This window comes from Bombina bombina, chromosome 4, assembly GCF_027579735.1.
Source record: "Bombina bombina isolate aBomBom1 chromosome 4, aBomBom1.pri, whole genome shotgun sequence".
Lineage (NCBI taxonomy): Eukaryota > Metazoa > Chordata > Amphibia > Anura > Bombinatoridae > Bombina > Bombina bombina.
This window is the reverse complement of record NC_069502.1, coordinates 640,212,696-640,233,623: the sequence shown is the minus strand read 5'-3', so window position 1 is coordinate 640,233,623 and position 20,928 is coordinate 640,212,696. Positions and strand designations below refer to the sequence as shown.

General features: G+C 38.4%; 1 protein-coding gene across 1 annotated transcript in view; it reads left to right on the top strand.

Moving 5' to 3' along the window:
- The window catches only part of ARG1 (arginase 1), a 71,642-nt gene extending 57,795 nt beyond the window's left edge, over positions 1–13,847 (top strand). Inside the window, exons 7-8 of the mRNA XM_053710682.1 lie at positions 5,643–5,779; positions 12,568–13,847. Coding sequence (XP_053566657.1) covers positions 5,643–5,779; positions 12,568–12,734 — 304 coding nt within the window. The 3' untranslated portion in view covers positions 12,735–13,847. The remainder of the gene's footprint in view (positions 1–5,642; positions 5,780–12,567) is intronic.
- Positions 13,848–20,928: the final 7,081 nt, after the last annotated feature.

The window sequence follows — 20,928 nt, the reverse complement described above, 5'->3', positions numbered from 1 at the left end:
TACAGGATACCACCTCTCTAATTTTAAAACTTGAAAATGTGGAATGGAAATCTAATTACAGATTCTTGGTGCTGGATGTGACATCCTTATACACCTCTATTACACATGTCAAAGGCTTACATGCGATAGATTACTTCTTAAACAACAAAAGTAACTTCAACCCTGCCACTAAACAGTTTCTGTTAAACTCCATTGAATACCTTCTGACTCACAATTTCTTTATGTTCGATGGGGGTTTCTATCTCCAGGGACGTGGAACAGCTATGGGGGCGAAATTTGCCCCCTGCTATGCCAATCTCTTCATGGGATGGTGGGAGCTTTTCCACGTGTTTGGGGATAGGAACCCCTATCGACATAATATTGTGTTTTTTGCCAGATATATTGATGATCTGATACTGATTTTGGACTGTGCGGACAGCACAGTAGATGATTTTTGTACCTACCTGAATAACAATGACCATAATATTAAATTGGTGGGTGAACATAGTCATGACAGAATTAACTTTTTGGATATTACAATCATTGGTAATATTGACACGGGAGTAATAGAGACTGATCTATATAGAAAGGCCACAGCAGGAAATACTATCCTTGAGTTTAAGTCATGTCACCCTAGACATACGCTACAAGGGATTCCCAAAGGTCAATATATTAGGGCCAAAAGGAACTGTACAAATGAAAGTAATTACCAAAAACAAGCTGACATTATCACACAGAGATTGAGAGAAAGAGGTTACAATGAAACTATTTTAGACAAAGCCCACAAAGAGGTAGATATTATACCGAGGACCACACTCTTGCAATACAAAAATAAAAATAAAAGACATATGGAGATAGGTAAACCTAAGTTTATTACTACTTACAGCCTTGAATATAATAAAATCTGTGAAATAATAAGGGAATCCCTACCAATTTTACATACTGACCCAATCCTTAAAGGGATTGTCAGTGAAGGCTGCCAGTTTATCTCCAAGAGAGGAAAAACACTGGGTAACTATGTTTCACCATCTGATCTACCGAGATTAACACAGAATTGCTGGCTTAAACAAAAAAAGGGTTTCTCTAAATGTAGACACAGGATATGTAAAACATGTGAATCTGTAAATAAAGGTGAATTTTTCACCTCTTCCAGTACTGGTAAAGTGCATCAAATCAAGTTTTACATAACATGTGTTACTACACATGTCATTTACCTTTTGACATGCAGAGGCTGTTCAAAACAGTACGTGGGGAGGTCTAAAAGACCCCTGAAAGAACGATTCCTTGAACATGTGCGTTCTATAGAGGATCCGGATTCTGACACCCCCATTGCAAGACATTTTAAAACATTCCACAACTCTGATGCTTCTCTTTTATCCTTGCAGGGTATAGACCATGTTCCATGGTGGAGAAGAGGTGGCAATAGACAAAATAAACTTAATTTAAGAGAGGTATATTGGATATTTACTCTAAATACGTCTATGCCCCATGGTCTAAACCTAAGGAGGGATATAGATTTATGTGTCTAGGGAATTGTACATATATGAAAATTTCTTTCTTTCTCTATTGACCTGATAAACTTTCTATAGTGTTATTTGTTTGAATTGAATTAGAATACTAGTTATAATCTATGAATTTTGCTATTTCATGAATCAAATCTTTTTAACATTATAGCATTCTATAAATTATTATATAACTGCAATTCTAACTACTATGAAATGTTTATCAATTTGTATGTTTTCCTGTACTATGTAGGAATGAGTGCTTTTACATTTAAATAAGTTATATACACTGCATGAGGGAGATAACTATTTCTAAATATTTAAATATTAATATATGAGATGTATCTTTAAATATATTCACAGCTGTAGCCTATTTAAGTGGAAGGCAGCTGCTGCTCCTTTAAGCAGTGAACAAGTGCTTGGCAAGCACGAAACATGTCTGCTGCATGAGGAGCGCAGCTTCTCTCCCTTTTGTTGTGTATTTTAATCTGGTCAGTTTGTGCTGTTGGATTGACGGACTGAACCGTTTGCTGTTTTTATATAACTTCAATAAAGATTGGATATATTTTACGTTTGCCGGCTCCTGGGACATTATTTTGCTATTTGGATTACCTATTTCTTGGCGTATGGGACGGATGCGCTGTGGTCCCTTTGCCGGCTTCTGTGGCTTGACGTCATCCCCACTCTCCTGTGTGCCGTAACCCGGAAGTACTGCCTTATGCGGTGAGGGAGGAAAGAGCGCACTGCTGGATTGATTGTTTGTTTGCTCCTATATATATATATACAGTATATATATATATATATATATATATATATATATATACATACAGTATATATAAATTCACACACACACAATCACACACACACATATATATATATATATATATATATATACACACACACACAAATATGTATTTTCCAGGCTATTTTTACAATATTACAATGAAGTCTAGGAAACTAAAAAAATAAATAAAAAAAATAGACTCACTAACATTGTGGTATATACCTATCACTATAGAGCATATAGTCCGAGCTGAAGATTTGTTGATTTAGTGAATTTACTCCTAGAATTTTTAAGGCATGCAGAGTTCTCTAACAAAAGAAAAGGTCCATTTGCAGTGATTTTGAACTATATCTGTTTGCATTTGACACACAAGTTTTGTCAGATTGGTATATACAGTATTCATGTAAAAGCAAAGCAATTATAATGAGATTACAACAGTGGTATAATTATATACTGTATATATATTGTCAGAGACATACAGTATTTACTGACAGTAACCTCAAGGCAAATTCCCATTTCCTCACACACCTGTCTGACCACATGCAAAATAAGTGGAAAGCCCTGAAATGTGAGGGTATTTTTGCATGTTGTTTTCCCTCTTGAGATTCATAATTAAGGTCCAACTGAATATTATACAAAATAGACAAAGGTTTACAATTTAAGATTTTTTTATTTTTTTTTAAGATACATGATTTGCTATGAAACAACATATGCTGTGTGTGTATATCTCACAGAAAAAGCAGTGACATTTGATGTAAATTTAGAAGAAAAAAAAGGTATTTGACAAATATATGGTATATAAGCAACATATACCGGTATATAACGTTGTAGAGGACTGGACTCTGATAATTTAGTTTGAATCTCCTATTGGGTTATTAAAATTGTTATTGTTGAATATAAGAAATAAAATATTAAAAAAGAAGTTGGATTTTGTACATTCAGTTGATATATACAGCTTATCTGTAGGGTATTTAATATTACATTAGAATGTTGTTTATATTATTCTTTGTCATTATGCTTCTGATTAAATAAAGATATATTTTTTTTAAAAAAAAATAAGAAAAAGGGCTTCAGTACAGAGTTGCAAAATTCCTAAGCTGAAACTGTATTAGTCCTCTTTGGATCCATGGTTAGATGAAATCCTTTGTGATATCTTTTTCCGATATTCTTTGTGTTTCTTTCACCTAAGATAATGGGGGAATTATGGCGAAGAGAGTGATGGTGTTTATAACATTATATTAATTTTTTTTTTACATGCTCTAATATGTTAGAGTATGTAATTCTATGACTATGGAGCCTGCACTACTGTGTGTTTTACCCTCGCAAAGTAGAAATACCGCTCAGAAACCACAGAGAACTGCTGGTCTCCCGCGGAAACCATTGCCGCTGATCAAATCAGCAGTGCTAGTTGCGCAACTCTGTGTAACTTATGCTGCTGATTGGATCCATGGCAGTTTCAACTCAGAACCAGCAATGGTCTGCAAGTCCAGAACTGTACTTCTAATGTGTGTTTAACCCCTTTGAGGGGTTTAAACGCACAGTAATGCAGGGTCCATTGCCTTAAAATCACATGCTCTAACAAATATTTCAACTATCGTAGCCCTTTAAGCACTGTTTCCCAGCATATTCACGTAACATGGAGTAGAGGGGTATAATAAATATACACTTAGTACTTGTCACATCAGTAAGTAAGAAGACAGTTAATTTGATTTTATGGTTTTAATTTATGGTTATATTGATGGAGGTACACAGAGTATAATAAAATAAAACAAGCACATGTGAGGGGAAAAATATAAGCGATACACAGGTACACAGGTCAGATTAGACTTGATTATTTTAAGACTGTAGGATGAAGGACTCTATTAAAGAACACACATAAAACCCCTTTTCCTGAGGCCTCTGATATCTGCATATCCAGATAGAGGTGTATAAACAGGCTAAAAAAAATACACTGATGGAAAGCCTTTACTGGCAAACTGATCAGAAATACAGTATAGACATTGTTAATGTTGTAAATGACTATTGTTCCAATGGCATGTTGTGCTTGCTAATCCAAGTTTATCATTTAAAATGACTAATTGATCATTAGAAAACCCGTTTGCAATTATGTCAGCACAGCTGGAAACTGCTGTGCTGATTAAAGAAGCAATACAACTAGCCTTCATTAGACTAGTTGAATATCTGGAGCATTGTTGGGGGTTTTTCAAAATGATCATAAACAATAGACTTTCTTCTGAAACTTGTCAGTCTATTCTTGTTCTGAGAAATGAAGGCTATTCCATGCTAGAAGTTGCCAAGAAACTAAAGGTCTCGTACAGAGATGTGCATTACTCCCTTCACAGAATAGCATGAACTGGCTCTAACCAGAATAGAAAGAGGAGTGGGAAGCCACGATGCACAACTTAGCAAGACAACAAATACATTAGAGTTTCTAGTTTGAGAACATTAAGTTTCACAAGTACTCAACTGGCAGCTTCATTAAATAGTACCAGCAAAACACCAGTCTCAACATCAACAGTGAAGAGGCAACTCCGGGATGCTTGCTTTCTAGGCAGAGTTGCAAAGAAAAAGACTGGCCAATAAAAAGAGAAGATTAAAATGGGCAAATAAACACAGACACTGGACAGAGGAAGATTGGAAAAAGTGTTATGGATAGACAATTTAGTTTGAGGTGTTCGGATCCCAAAGAAGAACATTTCTGAGACCCAGACAAAATTAAAAGATGCTAGAGGAGCATGTCAAGCATGGTGGAGGCAATGTAATGGTCTGAGGTGCTTTGGTGGTGGTAAAGTGGGAGATTTATACAAGGTAAAAGGAACCTTGAAGAAGGAAGGCTATCTCTCCATTTTGCAACGGCATGCCATACTCTGTGGACGGCACTTGAATGGAGCCAATTTCCTCCTACAACAGTGACAACAAGGACCCAAAGTACAGCTCTAAACTATGCAAGAACTATTTATGAAAGAATCAGTCAGTTGGTATTCTGTGTTTAATGGAGTGGCCAGCACAGTAACCAAATCTCAACTCGGGCAGTTGTGGGTTCAGCTTGACCGTATGGTACGTAAGTAGTTTCTATAAAGCCAATCCAACTTGTGGGAGGTGCTTCAGGAAGCATGGGGTGAAATCTCTTCAGATTACCACAAATTGACAACTAGAATGTCAAAGATCTGCAATGTCACATTGTGAATTATATTATTGTGTGAGAAAAACTGTGTAAAAACACAAAGAGCACAGTCATTCAAATACATAATTTGTATCTACTGTATCAACAGAAATAATATAATTTAAACCCGCAAATGTGATTAAAACTAATTGTGATCTTGATAGAAGGTATCTAAATTTGTCTGACCTTTACATTATTTATGTTTTGATTATAGAAAGAAGAGGCCAATCCACTTAAGCTTTGACATAGACGGTTTAGACCCTAGCATTGCACCGGCTACAGGCACACCTGTCCCTGGAGGGCTGACTTACAGAGAAGGGATGTACATCACAGAACAGCTTTACAAAACAGGTAACTGACAGTGGAATCCACTTGAACACCAAATAAATGCATCGTTTAATTTCCTGCTTATTTTTATCTACAGTTGTAATCAAAATTATTCAACACCTATTGCAAATCAGGTTTATTGTAAAAATGTACAGATTTCAACTGTTTGCAATGAACAAACCAAACAAAAGCAATTGAAATAGCTCAACATAACTAATGCTTTAAGTGGTTGCCCCAAATTCAACTGAAAAAGCAACTTTTAATGAATTCTGCAGTCTCAAAATTATTCAACCCCCTGAATAGAATCCCTCACAACAGCATGAATATGCAAAACAGGTGTTGTCCCAAGCACACCTGATGCAACTAATGAAGGGCTTCATTAGTTGCACCAGGTGTGCTTGAGCTAAAACATATAAAATACCTGAACTGGATAGGGGTTTGTTGAGTGTCACATTTGACTGCATGTTAGAAATATGGCTAAGTCAAAAGAATGGTCCAAAAAGTTAAGAGAAAAGATCATTGCCCTTCACAAACATGTAACAGGATACAAAAAGATAGTAAAGGCACTGATTGTTCTTCGAGACATCGCTCGCATAGTGCACAAGTTCAAAATTAAAGGAACAGTGGTTACACTACCTGGGCGGGGCAGAAAAAGGAAGCTATCAATGGCTGCTACCAGAATTCTGAGAAGGCAGGCTGAGAAAACCCCTTGAGTGACTGCAAAAGACCTGCAGCAAGACTTGGTGGCAACAGGCACTGAGATTTCAGTTTGCACACCAAGGCGTATACTAAACGCAGAACTCCAAAACATACACCACTACTGACCCAAAAGCACAAGACAATTTGGCTCCAAAATGCTCAAAATCATTTAAATAAGCTTTTGGGATTCTGTTCTGTGGTGCGATGTAACAAAACTGGAACTTTTTGGCCAGATGGATCAGTAATATGTCTGGAGGAAGAAGAATGAAGCATATCCTGAAACGAACACTCTGCCTACAGTTAAACATGGTGGTGGCTTGGTGATGCTCTGGGACTGCTTTGCATCCTCTGACACTGGAATCCTGAATTGTGTGGAAGGCAAGATGGATTAATTTAAGTATCAGGAAAATCCTAGGATAAAACAGTATGCCGTCTGTGAGGTAGCTGAAGCTTGGGCGTCATTGGACCTTCCATCAGGAAAATGATCCCAAACATACCTCAAATTCCACTAAGGCTTGGTTGCAGAAGAATACCTGGAAGATTCTACAGTGGCCATCAGTCACCTGACTTGAACCCCATAGAAAATCTCTGGTGGGATTTGAAGAAGGCGGTTGCAGCACGCAAACCAAAGAATATTATGGAACTGGAGGCCATTCCTCAGGAACGCTGCCAGAAGCTGGTGTCTGGCTATGCATCTCATTTGCAGTAGGTCATAAAAGCAAAGGGTGCTCTACTAAGTACTAAAGATGCTTGCCATGAAGTGGTTGAATAATTTTGAGACTGCAGAATTCATTAAAAGTTGCATTTTCAGTTGAATTTGTGGAAACTACTTGAAGCATTCGTTGTGTTGAGCTATTTTCTTCTTAAATGGAAAGAGACGACAGCTGCATTCATTACTTTTGGGAAATAAGAACCTGGCTACCAGGAGGAGTCAAAGACAAACCAGCCAAGGGCTTAAATACTCCTCCCACTCCCCTCATCCCCCAGTCATTCTTTGCCTTTCGTCCAAGGAGGTTGGCAGAGACATGTCAGAATTTTTTAGTTTTTGTTTTTATCTCTTATGGAGGGTAGTAATCTTCGGCATGGGACAGGAGTTTTAAGTAGTCCTGTCAGTCTCTCAGTGAGGGCTTGGAAGAAAGTTAGAGTCTGGAGATGCAGGGAGAGTCTTTCTGTGAAACCATCCCGACTCATATTAACAGCTCCTCAAGCAATCGGCGTTGTTGAACTTCGCTCCGCTACCTGCTTTCTTCTCTCAAGTCCATGGCGGAGACGATGCCACTATTCAACACACTTGAAAGGCCATGTTCCTGTTCCATGGTGTAGATTCCGGTAATATGGTTTATTTTTACTTTATCGTCAATGTACTGTAATGTGAATGTTTTCCCAAGAGTTTACCACACCTTTGCGGGTCTAACTATATGACATAAGGGTCTCAGTGAGTCTCTGTTAGTATCTTGGAATCGAGGGTTAATATCTCCTGAGGGGGGTTATTGAACAGTGGGGTTTATAATCATGTTTGTTATGTGAATCAACCTGCTTATGTGTGATGTTTATGGGCTCATGGTTGGAACTTTGAGGCCTTTGGAAGTGACACGGCCTTTTGGTTGGGAGCGCTTTTTTGGACTGTTCGGTTCGAGTGTAACTGTCCCTGAGTGTTGTACCTTTCGTTACAGGATTGCGCGCCTTCGCGTGTTGCTCAGACATGTTTTTCAGTTATTGAATGACCCTATCATTACCAGATACGGGGATTTTCAGTCTGCTAATTCGAATGGTGCACCTCATTAAACATGTGGGGATGAGGTAATCTCCTGATTGTCATTTGTTTGAGATGTTTCCCAGTTTTTGAAAGATAGGACTCCGTTTGGCTAGTCCTGTGGGTAGGCCTGTTTCTTTTTGGGCGTTAACATCCGGGTTGCCTTATATTTTATTTATATCCGATGGGATGTCTTTTATTTGTTTTTGTTTCCTTCGGGAACCTTCTGGGATTGATACTCTTTATTACTTCTCCGGAAGTTGTTTTGGATTTGTTAGTCCTATGTTAAAAATGTCTGTTTTCTGTTTTTTCCCCTATGAGGGAGAATTTATGCAGCTTGCCGGTTGGAACCCTAGATGCAGGCTGGTCCTGTCGGGTTTGTTCGGTCTTGCGGCTGTTCAGACATGTGGCACTGTTCTGCTCGGCTGGTTCGGTAGAAGTGCCAAGTGCTCAGGTTATCATTGTTTTTCATGTTCAACTAAGCATTCCAGAGGACCTTTGGGTCCGTGAGGTGGGAAGGATTGTTTCAGTCCTCATAGCCTTCAGTCATAGATGGCCGGGCAGGGGAGTTTCCCACTGCGGCACTCTATCTGACATCTGATTTCATCAGAACCTAGAGCCTCCCCCATGTGGTGGAGGGTTGGAGGGCTTAACGCCCCATACCGCAGTTGAGCAGTTTGGCCTTTATTTTTAGGCCTCTGGATTTGTCCTTTTGGGCTTGATCCAACAGCTTGTACAGGATAGCTATCTAGCATGCGGAAGATTTGCAGTTTGAAACCAGTTGCAGCTCTTCCCACCTTGCAGATGTACGCGTAAGCTGTTTATAGTGTATCTAGATGCAGCTCTTACTCTTTGATGTGTACTGTCTGTTTGAGTTATAAGTGACGTTTGGGTCTTCTTCCATTGTCTCCGGGTAAGTTGGATCTCCTTTTAGGGATCTGTGTTTCTGGGTGATGGTTGTTCCCTGTGGGGACTTTGTTTAGCTTAGGGTTTTCCAGAGCTGGGTAGTCTTAGTGCCTTTCTCTTCCTTGTGGCCTCTGTTTGTGTGGAGGTGATAGGGAGACTTTTTGACCTCGAGGTATCCCTTGGTTGTCCTGAAGCTTTGAGAAGTATCTTTATATGACTTCTTGCCTTGCTCCTTGGAGCGTTGGACTTTAGTTAGGGGTGGTTCCTTCCTTTGGTCGGGACTTTTGAGCTCTTCTCTGGATATGCACCCATATCCCTTGTACCTGGCATTTTGGCCAGTTGGGGTGTTTAGTTCTAGGATATGCCTGAACTATTAGATTCCCGGACCTGTTTTTCTCCCTGAGACTTCCGGTTGCTGAAGCTTCGCTTGACCTTTTTCCTGACCCAGTTTTGGGTGGTTTTGGAATCTTGGATCTCAGGGCTTTACGGGGTGTTCCACGGTTGTGGGAACTTGGGCTATGTCCTTGCTCCATCTACTTGACCTGGTCATGGTTGGACAGGTTTTCTGAGTATTTTTTTTACTCTTTGCCACAAGAGTAGCCCATGTCATCTAGTGGTTAGCTATGTGGCTTGTGCCTCAAGGGTTGTTGGTTCATACCTAGCTGCTGGTGCTGGATGTCCAATTTCTAGTGTGCCTTAGGGTTGCATTCCCCTGGTCAGCTTGCCAGTGTTCCCGTGGATTCCCTGCTCTGTAGGTGAATGGGTTGGCTGTGCCTCTGCTTGGCAAGCTACTTGTAGGTGGGTCCTTTTCTAGGACATTTGTGTTGGGAATTTATCTTCTCATTAGCCGGTGGCTTCAGGCCTTGAGGAGTTGTTGCCCTTCTGGCATCATCCCTTTTCTTTAAGGGATATTCTCCTCCCTATGGAGATGGAGTCCTTGCTTAGGGCTTCTCCTGAATGGGAGGCGGAAAGGTGGGATTGGTTTCCCCTGGGGTCTTGCTGGCTCCAAGTCAGACTTGTTGGGTCTTTATTTTGATAGATCTTTAGGTCTATGAACTTGTTATCTGTTTTCAGAGTCGGGTTGTACTTGCACTCTGTGGGGATGGCTGTGCTATCCTTTCGCTCGTTCCTGTACCTGTTTCATGATTATCTTGTTCCCCTGTCTTGGATCCCTGAGGCTGGGTTGGTCCAGCTTGGTGTGGGTCTGCAAGTTAGGATGGCCAAGAGGTCTAAAGCACTGCGTTCGGGTCGCAGTCTTCTCAGGATGTGTGAGCTTGTTGAGTCTATCCTGTTAGCTCAGTCTGCTAAGGTATAGATTTTCCTTTCCACTTGCTCCATTGATTTCAGGAGAGGGTTTACTCTTCCTTCGGGTTCTGAGGGTATACTCTCCTTCTCGGGGGGCCTCAATTGAGGTTTGGTGTTCCCCTTTTTAGGATCCTGTGTGTAGGTCCGGCGGCTTAGGTTGCCTGGAGCATGCCCTCTGTCCGGAGGGTTGCTTTTGCAGTCTGTTTCTTGCTTGACTGCTTTTTCTTCCTTGCAAGTACCCTCTGTGTCTTCCTGTTATGGACTCTGTGTTCTTAAACTTGGGGTTTTTCCCCTTGGTGTATTACATACTTTTTCATGGTCAAATGCCTTGGTATTCTATGGTCAGACACTGGGAGGACTTTGCCTCTTCAGTTTCATTCCATGCTTACAGGATGTTGGAGAGACGTCTGTTCTGTCTCTGTGTCCGGTCTTATTCCGGGTTTCGCTTGGTATAGGCATGGCCTCCTTTCCCTCTTTGGGTCCCTGTGAGCTGGGCTTACTTTTGGAGGTGTTCTTTTTTGTATTAGGGGACCTTTCGGTTTCCTTGGTTCTCCTTTGCCTTGTCCCCTTGGGGGTTTTGGCTGGTGTCCTCTTCATTTGTAGGGGGTGAGTGGTGGGGGACAGTCTGTTGGGCAACGGTGTCTCCTGGAGGACTGCTCAGTCGAGTCCGTTTACGGTCTCTAGTTTGGGTTCTGGACTAACTGCGAGTCAGTGTCATTGGGGCTTTTCCTCTTAAAATGTTCTCGGCTTCGGATGAAGCAGGGTTTTTTTTATTGGGTAGAGGTTCAGGCCTGGTGCCCTCAGTATGGGCCACCTATTGTACCCTCCCATCTTGGCAATCAGTGTCCTGTATAGCTTGGGTATTGTTTTCCCAAAAGTAATAAATGCAGCTTTGAACTCTTTCCATTGAAGAAGAAAAACATAAATTATGCTTACCTGATAATTTCCTTTTTTTCTGATGGAAAGAGTCCACAGCTCCCCACCCGTAATTTTATGTGGGGCATCCTTATATTCTTCTGGCAGCTTTCACCCTGATATTTCTTCTACTGTTCCTTGTTTCTCAGCAGAATGACTGGGGAATGAGGGGAGTGGGAGGGGTATTTAAGCCTTTGGCTGGGTTGTCTTTGCCTCCTCCTGGTGGCCAGGTTCTTATTTCCCAAAAGTAATGAATGCAGCTGTGGGTTCTTTCCATCAGAAGAAAAGGTAATTATCAGGTAAGCATAATTTATGTTTTAATTGGTTTTGCTTGATTTGTTCATTGCAAACAGCTGAAAGTCTGTAAATTTTGACAATAAACCTGATTTGCAATGGGGGTTGGATATATATATATTATTTTTAAAGAAATAACTATGAAGTTTTAGTACCCATAAAGTAATCAACACCACCATGATGTAACCTCGTTTTCATTTATGTAATCTCCTCTGTTGAGGCCAATTAGGGACCATTATAAAGGAGTTACTCAAGTGTGCAAACTATGGCTGCATGGGGTATAGCAGTGTTAAAACTGTTGTCTGCACTTACATTTCTAAGAGGTACTGGAAAGCCACCAATTTTCAGAAATAAATAACAGGAAAAGGGGACAAAATTAATAAAATATATTTCAAAGTTTTTTGTTTCTTACTACATATCAAAATGTCTTTTCATTGAACTTGTCCAGAGCCGGTTCAAGATATTGTGCTGCCTGGGTCCGAGAATGCAATGATGCCTCTGCCAGTAGTAACATTACTAATTAGCATATCAAACTACTAGCCTGGCCAATGGCCTTACTAAGCCTGCCTACATGAATACAACCAATGTTTTTGCCCAATTGCACAGTAAATGGGAAGGAAGTTAGGGAAGCAATGCCCTTGTACCACCTAGAATGTTGCCCCTGACCAGTTCTGTGCCTTTGTGACTGATGAGGTTATACTGCTGGGAGTCTGTGACTTCCCCACAGAGACAGAGGACAAGAGTGGTCTGGGTTTGACATTGACTGATTAAGTCACTGAAGTGTTGCCCCTTGTCAAGTGCGGCCTGGGTTAGTTGGACCTACTTGGTCCCATGTTAGAGCCTGCCCAGAACTTGGCACAAAAATGATGACTTACTCTGAAATAAATCCAAGAATTGGCTGTATATATTTTTCACTTATTAAAATATTTATATATTTTAGGCCTACTTTCAGCTGTGGATATGATGGAAGTCAACCCATCTCGTGGAGCATCAGAGAAAGATGTTCAGCAAACAGTTAACACTGCTCTTAACATGGTTTTATCCTGTTTTGGAAATGCACGTGAAGGATTCCATGGATCAAAATTTTCTTTTCCAGATCCAAAATGAAATAATGTTTAATGCCCAGCTGAATCTTGTGGACTCTGTGACTTTCAGTAATATCCCCATCATCCTCCTGCTCCTACAGTCTTCATAAACATAACCTATTTTTGGCTAAAGCCATACAATATACAGTTTTGCAAAGGACCTTAATAAAATAACCCTCATTATTATATTTTAGAATTTGTTGCTGTTTTTGGTAACAAAAAAGGAAACTTAAAAAACAGTATATTATTTATAAAGTATCCACAATTCAAATAATTGTCACTGCATCTTTTTAACACAAGTGTTTCTGTGTTCAGAAATCTAAGCTTAGGCAGGTACAACAAGTATTAGATTTATGCCACAGTCATATATTTAGGCACTGCCTAATTAAATAGGGGTCACCACACAGTATACATATCCCCATTTGTACCTAGTGAGGTAGCTACTAGCTCATGGGCTCCTTATTGCTAACCATAAAACACATCTAATTAAAAAAAGAAACATAAATCGTCTGATCCACTGCACTGGTCAGCAAAATATGTGTATAATTATAGAACATGGTTTGCAAATGTTTTATGTTAATCAGACAAGAAGTTGCCCCCTTCCAAATGCAGTAGCCCGTATTCAGTAACCGTGCAGGAACTCCGTTCCCATGCGTTCCCACTGGACTTGACCCCTGAGTAACCTATATTGTTTAATGAAAAAAAATATCCCTGCATACAGCTACAGTTGCTGCTGTTTATTACTCAGGAACTGAACTCTAGGCTAGCTCTTAAAAATCCACCGTGTATTTATTGACAATAACAACTATGTAATTTATATGGCAGACAATACTTTGTTTTTCACCGGTATCATTTATGCAGCATTGCCACAAATTCAAGCCAGTTAAGAACATCCATTACATTTATATTAAAATCAGCCAATCAAGTATTTAAACAGACTATTATAAGTTGTAGGATGATCCAAGTAACATGTTTATCAATATAAACATAAATAAATCAATCATACGAAAACTGTAGCAAAACAAAGTAAATTATAATGCAAAATGTGTTAATGTTATAAACCATATCTTAATTAAACTTGATTGACTTTTTATAAAATATGATTATTTCAATAAAAATAGTTTTAATTGTGAAATTATAGACTTTTTTTTTTTTTAATGGTTGTAGTATATATAGTACCTAATGTTTTTAAAATGTGAACGAATCACAGTTTTATTGTTCTATAAAGTTTACAACTGTTGTTTTACTGACAAAAAAAGAAAAAAAAAATTCCATTTATCAGTGCATAAAAAACAGACCCATTTAACACGCAATAAGAAAAATACAATTCTATAATATACATTTAGTCAAAGAAATACATATTCAGGAATAGGCTTAAACATTCAATTTTCTTCACTTCAATGGTAATATGTTCATCCTTAAATCTTTACGATGGACCTGGAAAAACTACATTTCCTACAATATAACTTTTCCAATCTCTTTTTCATTGTTGGACCCTAAAGTTAATAAATTCTTCTTCTGCCTTTTTTTTTTTTTTTATTGTTTAAAAAGATAGATAATCCTTTTATTTACCATACCCCAGTTTTGCATAACCAGCACTGTTATACACTTTTTTTATTTTTTTTATTTATAAATTTTTATTGAGTTTTACAAGACACTGACAATCAAATAGCAATAATGAAAACCGGTTTGCTGTAAGTAAAATATCAAAATCTGTACAGTCTTCCAGTGTCTATTAAATTCTTTTAAATCAATGCTTGAAGAACAAACAATATTTTCAAAGAGAAAGAAAAATAAAAAGAGAGAAGAATAAAAAGAGAAGTAGAAAGAGGGGAGAGGGGTGGGGAAAGGAAGGTGGGGGGGATGGGAGGGGGGGGAGGGAATCCCTGTTCTCTTATCTCCTGGTGTTATCAACACTCGTAGTGATCATCTCCCAGTAGAACTTTACATTATGGATAGTGTCTGCTCTTCCCGTTTTAAGGTATGCATTTTCCTCTAACAGGATTAGTTCATGGGTCCGTAGTTTCCATTCCTTCTTCTGCCATTTTAAGCATTTTTTATTAAGTGCATCTGACTAAAGGGAGGAGGGAAAGAATAACACATGTATTATGGAGCTGAGGGGGTTCACATATTATTTTCTTTCTTTCTAAATTAGGCACAGTATTTTAGGGATACCACCTCTCAAGAACTGAAAAAATGTAGCGTGCAGGTCTCGAAGGGTGTAGGATCAACTTAAAGTAGCTGTTATTTAGTTTTCCTTGAAGAAACATGATACCCAAATGTGGAAGTTCGTAAAAAAGCTGCAGCATAGCTGTAAAAAGCTGACTAGAAAGTATCACCTGAACATCTCTATGTAAAAAAGGAAGATATTTTACAGTACCCACATCCTATTGTAAAGGTACTTTAGGCAGCCAATCAGGATGTTGGTCCCAGGACTTGCAAAAGAGCGTGCAACTGGCATGGACAGGCACAGTCATATTATTTCACTACTCCATTTAAGGAAGTCTACTATGAAATCTCACAACATTTCCGTGAAATCTTCTGAAATCACAGTAAATGCATGACCTCAGCACTGATGATGCTGATTGGATTTTGTTGTTTTTTTGCTTGTTTTCTTCAACCTGCAGCTGCACAGTAACTGAAAGTTAAGCACTTACTCTTGTGAGCTGAAAACAATTTGATGTAAAATATCTACATTTTTACATGTGATATTTTCTTGCCAGCTTTTTACATTTATTCTGCATCACTTAAGTGACTTAGCATATAGGTAATATATCCCTTTAAGTGACATTATACTCTTGCTCCTGTCAGAATTCACAAATTTAATGAATATAGGATTAGTTGATAGAGACAATATTAGCGCAATTAAGAACATTTAACCTTACTCAGAAGTGTTTCAAACTTTAAAGGGACACTGTACTGTATTTTCTTTTCTTTATATGTTATACCAGCTGCAGTATAACCTGTATGGGACATGGTTAATTCATATTTACTTTTGTATTTGAAATAGTTGGTTTTGCTCTTCAAAACCATCACTCATGGTGATATGAGCCTGCAGAAAGACTATACCTGCTAATGCTTTAACTCCCTATACACAAAGGCTAATAGGTATTAAAATGTTAATTACTTGTGGGGGTACAAAAATAGCCATTTCAGATTAAAAAAATCTCTTTCCCAAGATTGTGAACAAAAAAAATAGTTCTTATCTTTTACAATGTTGTATAATGTGTGTATAACGTGTGCGATCATATACGTCTTAAACAATCTTTTGGAAACAAGCAAAAAAAAAAGAAAAACAAATCCAATAACTCTTGTGATATTTTCTACAATTGTGAAAAAAAAAATCATATCTTTTACAGTGCTGACATGGGTTTAACATGTGCAATCACATACGTCTTAAAAAACTTTTTTTTAAAAAACAAACAGAAAAAGAAAAACAGGTCCATTAACCCTTAAATTAACACTAAAATTGTGAGAGAAAAAAATGTGTGCTATTTGCAGCTATAAATGACATATGTGTGACGTGCTCCATTTCCTATTGATCGTGTAATTCTTGAATAACAACCTTGTGATGTTTTGTGGGAATTTGTGGAGAAACAACAAAAAATATGTGACGTGTACTATTTCCTATTATTCATGAAAACAAAAATATATATATACTTTACATCTTACAAATACATAAGCATGTCATGTGCTGTTTCCTATATTTTCCTAATTTTAACAATTTTAGCAAAATATCACAAGGGTTAATGGGAAAAAAAAGAAAAAAATCTCTTTCCTAACCCCCACTGGGAGTTTTTCTCTGTTGCCTCTTGTTTACCCAGATTTTTATAGTGAATACTACAGTATTCACCTTTGTAGTTTAGGTGGTGGTTTCAATGTTAATAGCAGCTGTTCAAATAACAAAATTAAGGCAAAGGAGCTGTTTGCATCCAATTTATTAACTCCAGCATGTAAAATGAATAATTGGAAAGACATTAAAGGGGAGGGGGGTATTGTACAGTAAAATGTCTCTTTAAGGGCATGGGCTTAAAATGTTAGTTTTCAGAGATTGCACTGGAACAAATAAAATTCAAGGTTGTTCAGAAAAAAGGGAATGCTGATTGAGGAGGCTTGCTAACACCAAGTAAACCCATTTCAACCCCTCACAAATACAGAGGAGGAGCATCTACTATATGACAAGAGACATACTGAAAAATACATTTTTTAATAACATTAAAAAGCCTTAACTCTGATGAAGTTCATCTTTCTGAAAGAAGAGAGGTAAAAAAAAAATCTTGTTAAAATAAATGGGATACTTACAGAAAATACACAGCCTCAAAAAGAGGCATATCACTTTAAATCTGTCTACTCCAAGTAGACCACTCCTCTACAGAGCAGAGGAATATAAAAAACAACAGTCTAACTTTGTCAGTGAATACTAATGAGGACAAAAACTCCCTATCTTTTAAATATAAAGAGGAAGCAGATAAAAAAAGTGCTGCAGAATCTGTTGGCGCTTTACAAATAACCGATAATAATAATAATAAATAAAAAAGGGATACACTGGATACTTTGGTGTCAGGTGGAGAGCCACGCTAACAGTCTTAGATCCATGAAAAAGAAGAAAGGACAAAAATTAAATAAACTAGACTTGTTTTCGGCATGGAAAAGAAAGCCTTTGTCAAGCACAAAGTAAAACAGAAAAGGCCATGAAACAATTTTTAAATGAAACATAGGCCTGTTAGAGCTCTTCCTGTCAAGTTCTTATTCTTCCGCCTACAAGGCAGCTAGAGAATCAGGTGCGATTATGTTCCCTGACACTTCTAGGGAGACCTAATAAAATTCACACACACCAAGACCCAAATATTGTCCCAACCAGGGGTCAAGTCCTACAAAAAAAAGTGTGGTAACTTACCAAGACTTCCACCCTCCCACACAATTAATATTTTATATATATATATATATATATATATATATATATATATATATATATATATATATATATATATATATATATATATATATATATATATATATATATATATATATATAAGAATTCAATATATGCACTCTCTGGATTTACAGTACAGCAATCTTTAATTTGTTGTGACGTTTCGAGGCATTCACCCCTTCCTCAGTCTGAGAAAGGGGTGAATGACCTGAAACGTCACAATGTATTAAAGATTGCTGTGTTATAAATTCAGAGAGTGCATATATTGAATTCTTCTATTTAACCACTTATGTACCCTGGTGTTTTAGAATTTGGTGAGTGGGAGTGAGCTATCTACTGTACAGGGAGTGCAGAATTATTAGGCAAGTTGTATTTTTGAGGATTAATTTTATTATTGAACAACAACCATGTTCTCAAGGAACCCAAAAAACTCATTAATATCAAAGCTGAATAGTTTTGGAAGTAGTTTTTAGTTTGTTTTTAGTTATAGCTATTTTAGGGGGATATCTGTGTGTGCAGGGGACTATTACTGTGCATAATTATTAGGCAACTTAACAAAAAACAAATATATACCCATTTCAATTATTTATTTTTACCAGTGAAACCAATATAACATCTCAACATTCACAAATATACATTTCTGACATTCAAAAACAAAACAAAAACAAATCAGTGACCAATATAGCCACCTTTCTTTGCAAGGACACTCAAAAGCCTGCCATCCATGGATTCTGTCATTGTTTTGATCTGTTCACCATCAACATTGCGTGCAGCAGCAACCACAGCCTCCCAGACACTGTTCAGAGAGGTGTACTGTTTTCCCTCCTTGTAAATATCACATTTGATGATGGACCACAGGTTCTCAATGGGGTTCAGATCAGGTGAACAAGGAGGCCATGTCATTAGATTTTCTTCTTTTATACCCTTTCTTGCCAGCCACGCTGTGGAGTACTTGGACGCGTGTGATGGAGCATTGTCCTGCATGAAAATCATGTTTTTCTTGAAGGATGCAGACTTCTTCCTGTAACACTGCTTGAAGAAGGTGTCTTCCAGAAACTGGCAGTAGGACTTGGAGTTGAGCTTGACTCCATCCTCAACCCGAAAAGGCCCACAAGCTCATCTTTGATGATACCAGCCCAAACCAGTACTCCACCTCCACCTTGCTGGCGTCTGAGTCGGACTGGAGCTCTCTGCCCTTTACCAATCCAGCCACGGGCCCATCCATCTGGCCCATCAAGACTCACTCTCATTTCATCAGTCCATAAAACCTTAGAAAAATCAGTCTTGAGATATTTCTTGGCCCAGTCTTGACGTTTCAGCTTGTGTGTCTTGTTCAGTGGTGGTCGTCTTTCAGCCTTTCTTACCTTGGCCATGTCTCTGAGTATTGCACACCTTGTGCTTTTGGGCACTCCAGTGATGTTGCAGCTCTGAAATATGGCCAAACTGGTGGCAAGTGGCATCTTGGCAGCTGCACGCTTGACTTTTCTCAGTTCATGGGCAGTTATTTTGCGCCTTGGGTTTTCCACACGCTTCTTGCGACCCTGTTGACTATTTTGAATGAAACGCTTGATTGTTCGATAATCACACTTCAGAAGATTTGCAATTTTAAGAGTGCTGCATCCCTCTGCAAGATATCTCACTATTTTTGACTTTTCTGAGCCTGTCAAGTCCTTCTTTTGACCCATTTTGCCAAAGGAAAGGAAGTTGCCTAATAATTATGCACACCTGATATAGGGTGTTGATGTCATTAGACCACACCCCTTCTCATTACAGAGATGCACATCACCTAATATGCTTAATTGGTAGTAGGTTTTCGAGCCTATACAGCTTGGAGTAAGACAACATGCATAAAGAGGATGATGTGGTCAAAATACTCATTTGCCTAATAATTCTGCACTCCCTGTATATATATATATATATATATATATATATATATATATATATATATATATACAGGGAGTGCAGGCCTTTTCGGGTTGAGGATGGAGTCAAGCTCAACTCCCAGTCCTACTGCCAGTTTCTGGAAGACACCTTCTTCAAGCAGTGGTACAGGAAGAAGTCTGCATCCTTCAAGAAAAACATGATTTTCATGCAGGACAATGCTCCATCACACGCGTCCAAGTACTCCACAGCGTGGCTGGCAAGAAAGGGTATAAAAGAAGAAAATCTAATGACATGGCCTCCTTGTTCACCTGATCTGAACCCCATTGAGAACCTGTGTTCCATCATCAAATGTGAGATTTACAAGGAGGGAAAACAGTACACCTCTCTGAACAGTGTCTGGGAGGCTGTGGTTGCTGCTGAACGCAATGTTGATGGTGAACATATCAAAACACTGACAGAATCCATGGATGGCAGGCTTTTGAGTGTCCTTGCAAAGAAAGGTGGCTATATTGGTCACTGATTTGTTTTTTGTTTTGTTTTTGAATGTCAGAAATGTATATTTGTGAATGTTGAGATGTTATATTGGTTTCACTGGTAAAAATAAATAATTGAAATGGGTATATATTTGTTTTTTGTTAAGTTGCCTAATAATTATGCACAGTAATAGTCACCTGCACACACAGATATCCCCCTAAAATAGCTTGTTGTTGTTCAATAATAAAATTAATCCTCAAAAATACAACTTGCCTAATAATTCTGCACTCCCTGTATATATATATATATATATATATATATACACTCACACATGCTGTATTTATATGCATTAAATGTATATAATCTATAAACTTTAGTTAATGAAAACAAATTAAATCCAATGAAGAGTTGAATGGTTGCCTTTGGGCCTGAAAATCCTCCTCTGTCACAGAGTCTCACCCACTGCAATAGTCCTATTTCTGCTGAGGGGAGCTAAATAACCCAGAGCAAGCCACACAGAAATGTAAGAACCATGTGTAATAAAAGATAATATTCCTAACAGGGGTGATAACACAGCAGAACCATTAACAGTCTTACATTAGAGTATTGTAGGAAGTGTTACTGCCCATTACTAGAGGAGCTCGCTATTCCTCTAACCAGACTGTGCTCCAGCTCCTCCCACCAGCAACAGTAGTGTTTAATGAAGTGTTTCTGTCCTCTGTCCAGAGGGAACTTAGTTCCTCCTGCAAAAATAGTGCAGGAACCTCCGTTCCCACCTGACTTGACCTCTGGTCCCACCATAGAGATATACTCACAAAAAGGTAATTTATGCTTACCTGATAAATTGATTTCTTCAACGATACAACGAGTCCACGAATTTCATCCTTACTTGTGGGATATTACCCTCCTGCTAACAGGAAGTGAC